This window comes from Tupaia chinensis, unplaced genomic scaffold (assembly GCF_000334495.1).
Source record: "Tupaia chinensis unplaced genomic scaffold, TupChi_1.0 Scaffold000416_1, whole genome shotgun sequence".
In the NCBI taxonomy this organism is placed as follows: domain Eukaryota; kingdom Metazoa; phylum Chordata; class Mammalia; order Scandentia; family Tupaiidae; genus Tupaia; species Tupaia belangeri.
This window is the reverse complement of record NW_006159921.1, coordinates 838,073-844,533: the sequence shown is the minus strand read 5'-3', so window position 1 is coordinate 844,533 and position 6,461 is coordinate 838,073. Positions and strand designations below refer to the sequence as shown.

The following is a 6,461-nucleotide window of genomic DNA, read 5'->3' as shown; positions in this document are numbered from 1 at the left end:
CACACAAACACACCCACACATACACACACATACACACACACATACACACATACACATACACATACACACACATACACACACATACACACACACATATATTTAAAGAATGAACCCTATTGAATTGTTAAATGAGAACTATTAAATAGTACAAGGTTGCATAAATTTCATATTAATATTTTATCTTGTAGCATTTGTTGAGTTAAAATGAATATAAAGAAGTGTAAAGTCAGGGCCGGCAGGTCGTGTTGTGGTAAAGGCCTTGGACTCCCACATGGCTAACTGTGATTAGAGTCCTGAACCTGGCAGCTTGAAAATCACACCAAGTATGTGTGTTTGCATGCCCAAAATCCCAAGGAGAAGGGAGGAAAAGGGATTGTGGTGTGCCATCACCCCTCAGGGCTGACTGTCACTTGGCCTCTTTCTATATCTCTCTCTCTCTTTTCTGGCAAGTACACATGCCCTATGAACAAACTGACTTGCCCTCTTTCTATATCTCTCTCTCTCCTCTCTGGCAAGTACACATGCCCTATGAACAAACAAACAAACAAACAACCCTAAAAAATACAAAATACAAAATAAGATGTGTAAAGTTGCTGATGATAGGAGGAGGAAAAATTCACTTAGAAACCCAAAACCTTATATTAAAAATATAAATTTATATTTCATGTATTTTTTTACTTGCTTTTTTATAATGTATATTTAGTAAAGATTTTTCTCTGCCTTTTTTCCTTTTTATTTCCAAAGAACTGTTTTGAGAATTTTGGAGATGTTATAAAATGCAAAGTAAGTTTGATTCTGTATTGTGTTTGTGAAATTAATAATGACATATTTTCCAGGAGAAAAACCAGAGGCTGATAGAAATCCCCCTGTGTTGTACCACAATAGCCGAGCTCGATCCACTGGCGCCTGTAACTGTGGAAGAAAACAAGCACCTCGAGATGATCCCTTTGATATCAAGGCAGCTAACTATGACTTTTATCAGGTAGACTCTGAATTTTTTTCTTTCATCTTTTCTTTTTTGCAAAATGTCTGAGTAAAAATGGGTATCTCCAGAAGCAGAGATACCTAGAAAAGCTGGGTAACTATAATGTGATTAGCAGAGCAGGTTCTTTACCTATGTTTATTGTTGATGTTGCTTGCTAAAGTGAAGAATGCACTATTTTTTTTAAAAAGAATGTGCTATTTTAAATATAATGTTTATAGGATCTCTTTTTTTCCTCCTTCTCTAGCTTCTGGAAGAAAAATGTTGTGGAAAATTGGATCATATCAATTTCCCAGTATTTGAACCAAGTACTCCAGATCCTGCTCCTGCCAAAAATGAATCCTCTCCTGCCCTTCCAGATTCAGATGCTGATAAACTTAAAGAAAAAGAACCTCAAACCCAAGGAGAAAGCACAAGCTTGAGTTTAGCTTTGAGTTTGGGCCAGTCCACTGATAGCTTAGGAACCTATCCTGCTGATCCACAAGCAGGAGGAGACAATCCAGAAGTTCATGGTCAAGGAGAAGCAAAAACTGAAAAGAGACCAAATTTGGTCGATCGACAGGCATCCACAGTTGAGTATCTACCAGGCATGCTACATTCAAATTGCCCTAAAGGTCTCCTACCCAAATTCTCAAGCTGGTCTTTGGTTAAACTAGGCCCTGCTAAGTCTTATAACTTTCATACAGGTTTGGACCAACAGGGCTTCATTCCAGGAACAAACTATCTTATGCCTTGGGACATTGTCATCCGGACTAGAACTGAAGATGAAGGAGACTTAGACACAAACTCTTGGCCTGCTCCAAATAAAGCTATTCCTGGAAAGAGAAGTGCAGTTGTAATGGGAAGAGGAAGACGGAGAGATGACATAGCTCGAGCTTTTGTAGGTTTTGAATATGAAGACTCTCGAGGTCGGAGATTCATGTGCTCAGGACCTGAGAAAGTAATGAAAGTAATGGGAAGTGGGCCAAAGGAGTCTGCTTTGAAAGCTCTAAACAGTGATATGCCCTTATACATTCTGTCATCATCTCAGGGTAGAGGGCTAAAACCACATTATGCTCAACTTATGAGGCTTTTTGTTGTGGTTCCTGATGCTCCTTTGCAGATAATACTAATGCCTCAGGTAAGATATGCAACCTTCCCTGGCCCAAAACAAAAAATGCTGATGCCTTTTTTTCTTTTTTTAAGAGTTATTTATTTCATTTTATTTATCCTTATTATTATTTTTTAATTTGCTACAGAGCACACACACTCACCATAGAGAAAGAAGGGAAGTGAGTCTGGGACTTGAACCATCGCCAGCCATATGGGAGTCCAGCACCTCATCTACCATGCCACCTGCTGGTCCCTCTCTCTTGACTTTTAAAAAGTATAGGATACTATAAAACTAATCACTAAACATGTCTTAAATTTAAATACTTTTCAAACCTAATATTCTGCTTCTTTGCCTTCTTTTTTTTTTTTTTTTTTGGTAACTTGTTATAGGGTGTGTGTAATTTGCAGGGGAGAGAAAAAGAGAAAGAAAGAAAGCACCCTCTGGGGAGAAGGCCATACTGCAATCCCTTCTCTGTTCTCTTGAGATTTTGGGTATGCAAGTACACATGCCTGGCATGTTTCTCAAGCTGCCAGGTCTGAGACTCAAACCACTCACTTGGCCATGTGGGATCTAGCCATCTTAACCAGCATGCCATCTGCTAGACCAAATTGTAGATAGTTGAATCAGTTTATGATGTCAGCAATCATTTTGTTTAGAAGCAGAGCTTGAAGTTAAACTTTTAACTTTTATGGGACCAGCAGATGGTGTAATGGCTGTTGCTGGACCCTATGTGGTTGACCACGGTTCAAGTCCCGGACCCAATGGCTTAAACTCACTCTGGGCATGTGTGCATACGTGCCCAAGATCCTGAGAGGAGAATGGAGAAGAGATTGTGGTGTGGCCATCCCCTTAAGGGGTGATTTCTCACTTTCTGTCTCTGTCTGTCTGGCGACTGCACACATCCTATAACAAAAACCTCTCCAAAAAAAAAAAAAAAAAAGAAAAGCAGGGTAGTATTTGATACTAAATAATGTAACATTAGATATAATTAGAGATAGGAGTGTATCCATACCTGCATAATCTTACATATGTTTTTTTTCTTTCTTTCATTGCCAGAGGATACAAACACTCACCAGAGAGAGAAAGAAAGCACCCCCTTGGGGCTATCAGGTGGCATGGTGGTTGAGGCACTAGATTCCCACATGTCTGGCATTGGTTCGAGTCCTGGACTTGGCAGATTGCTTTCTCACTTTCTCTCTCGGTCTCTCTCTGGTGAGCCTGTGTGCTCTATAGTGAAATGAAAAATAATAATGATAAATAAATAAATCTTTTTTTTTTTTTTGGGGAGGATTTTTGCTCTAGGGCGTGGGGGCTCACCAGACAGATAGACAGAGACAGAGAGACAGAAAGCGAGAAATCACCCCCCGGGGGGATGGCCACGCTGCAATCCATTCTCCTCTCGGGATCTTGGGCACACATGCACACGCGTCCGGCGTGAGTTTTAAGCCACCGGGTCCAGGACACGAACTGCGGTCGACTACGTGGGAGTCCAGCGAGATAGCCATTATGCTAACTGCTGGTCCCAAATAAATAAATCTTAAAAACAAAGAAAGAAAGCATCCCCTTAGTGCAGCGTGGTCACGCCTCAATCCTTTTTTCTCCCTCCATCCTGTCAGGATTTGAGACCAGCATGCACATGTGCCCGGTGTGTTTTTCAAGCCACCAGTGTTGGGGTTCCACGTGTACTTGGCTGTGTATGAGCCAACTCCCTTACCTGCTTAAGCTATAGGACCAGCCTGTGTACTTGGCTATGTATGATCCAGCTCCCTTACCTGCTTAAGCTATAGGACCAGCCCAATTTTATACATTCTTTGAACCTTTTGTTTAGGTATTTATCTTTCAGATGTTTTTTATTGAGAAATAAATAAATTGTATTTTGTTTGTAGGTTCAACCAGGCCCACCACCTTGTCCGGTATTCTATCCAGAAAAACAAGAAATCACTCTACCACCTGATGGCCTTTGGGTTTTGAGGTTTCCTTATGCATATGTGACTGAGAGAGGACCTTGTTTTCCTCCTAAAGAAAGCGTGCAGTTAATGAGCTACAAGGTGCTCCGTGGAGTTCTTAAAGCAGTGACACAATAAGTGTTTTCCAGTCAGTTCAACTGTAAAATTGAGCTGGGTTTTGTTTTTGGTTCATGTATGTGTGTGTGGGTTTTTTGTGTTTGGGGTTTTTTTTTTTTGGTATATGTATACTGTGTTTTCCCGAACCCAAAATGTGTTTTGGTTATAGGAATTCAGTATTTGGACAATAATTGTTCCACTATTTCATGATATTGTTGCTATTTATTGTAAATGGGGCTAAAACTTCCTAGTAAAGTTTGGTTATTCTGGAAAAGGACATAAAATACATGGTTGATACCTCTGTTTTCTCTTGTTCCTGTTTCACTCTCTGTATCTTTCTATCATAACTGAATGTCATATAACCATGTTGAGCCAAAGCTTCCCCCCCCCATAAAATGGTATTTTAGCTGGGATTTTTCTTAAGATGCTGCTCCTGAAATTATCTTCTAAACGACATGACCCTTTAGTTTATCTGGTAATGGTATGAGGAATGATTTGACTTAATTACCAAAAAAGTGCAATTGTCTAATACTTTATTGTGTCCTGGGGCCAACAAGTGGCATGGTAGATAAGGCATTGGACTCCCACATGGCCAACCATGGTTCAAGTTCTGGACTTGGCAGCTTGCTTTTTCACTCCCCCCCCTCCTCTGTCTTTCTCTGGTCAAAATTTAAAAATAACAATGATGGGGACCAGCAGGTAGCTTGGTGGCTAAGACGCTGGACTTCCATATGTTGCAATCACGGCTCAAGTCCTAGACCTGGTGGCTTGCTTTCTTGCTTTCCTTCTCTCTCTGTCTCTCTGGTGAGTGCATGTGCCCTGTAGAAAGATTTTAAAAAACTAATAATAATAAATAAAATTAAATAGATCATTAATTTAAAAAATGATGATCATGAATAAAATTAAAGAATTCTTTTAAAAAATTTATTGGAGCCAGTAGGTAGCATGGTGATTAAGGTGCTGGACTCCCACGTGGCTGACTGCAGTGGGAATCCTAGACCTGGCAGCTTGCTTTCTCACTTTTCCTCTCTCCTGGTCAAATTTAAAAAATGATAATAAAATAATTTCTTAAAAACGAAAAATGAATGAAAAAAATTACTATGTTCTTACTTCATTTTCAGACTGAGGAGATACCGTATTTTAAATTAACTAACACTCTTTAATCAAAAATACTAATGCAGGGAACCAGCAGTTAGCGTAATGGCTGTGTCGCTGGACTCCCACGTAGTCGACCGCGGTTCGCATCCCGGACCCGGTGGCTTAAAACTCATGCCGGGCGCGTGTGCGTACGTGCCCAAGATCCCGAGAGGAGAATGGAGGAGAAGGGATTGCGGCGTGACCATCCCCCCTGGGGGGTGATTTCTCGCTTTCTGTCTCTATGTCTCTCTCTGTCTGTCTGGTGAGCGCACGCGCCCTATAGCGAAAAAACCTCTCCAAAAAAAAAAAAAAAATACTAATGCAGACTTTATTCTCTAAAAATTTTTTATACGCTGGGGCCAGCTCTGTGGCCTGGTAGTCTGAATAACTGGGTATCACGTGACCAACCATGTGTAGTTTGAGTCCAGACCTGGTGGCCTGAGAAACACATGGGTGCATGTACATGCCCAAAATTCTGATGAGAGAGAAAGGTGGAGAAAAAGGGATTGCAGCACAACCATTTCTCATATCAGGTGCTTTCTCTTCTGCCTCTCTCTCGTCTGTCTTTGGCGAGCTCATATGACTTCTAAGTAAAATAAAATAAATTCTTGTACCATGAAACAATTTGATGAGTGTACAGATCTTAGCAACTTATGGTAGCTTTAACCAGCATGAACACTGTTATATCCTAACTTATCACCATCTATTTTGTCCCCGTTTTATTGGTGATATGTCACCAATTAGATAAGTATACAAAAAAGCTCACATACCAAAACTTTAATGTTATTGACAATATTTCCCTATACACATTTTTTGTTAAATTTTATTATTACTTTTAAAATTATTTAATAATTATAGATTTTTAAAATTATAATTATTTATTAAATTCTGTTTATTTATTTTTAAAATTTGCTATAGGGCACATGTATTCACTGGAGAGAGAAAGAGAGAAAGTGAGAAAAGAAGCCACCAGGTCCAGGATTCAAACCACAGTTGTTCATGCAACTTGCTGACCCCAAATTTTATTTATTATTTTAAAATCTGACCAGAGAGAGACATGGGAGAGAGAGAAGGAGGGAAAGTGAGAAAGTAAACCTCCAGGTCCAGGATTTGAATCATGGTCCGCCATGTAGGAGTTCAGCACCTTAACCAGCACACCACCTGCTGGCCCTGACATACTGTTTTC

At 40.0% G+C, this 6,461-nt stretch overlaps 1 protein-coding gene across 1 annotated transcript in view; it reads left to right on the top strand.

Annotated features, from left to right (window-relative positions):
* SMG8 (SMG8 nonsense mediated mRNA decay factor) overlaps positions 1 to 4,730 on the top strand; it is a gene marked incomplete in the record, with an annotated part of 10,999 nt that extends 6,269 nt beyond the window's left edge. Inside the window, 3 exon segments of the mRNA XM_014590192.1 lie at positions 837 to 982; positions 1,230 to 2,102; positions 3,962 to 4,730. Of these exon segments, the coding sequence (XP_014445678.1) occupies positions 837 to 982; positions 1,230 to 2,102; positions 3,962 to 4,159 (1,217 nt within the window).
* Between the last annotated feature and the right edge of the window lie 1,731 nt (positions 4,731 to 6,461).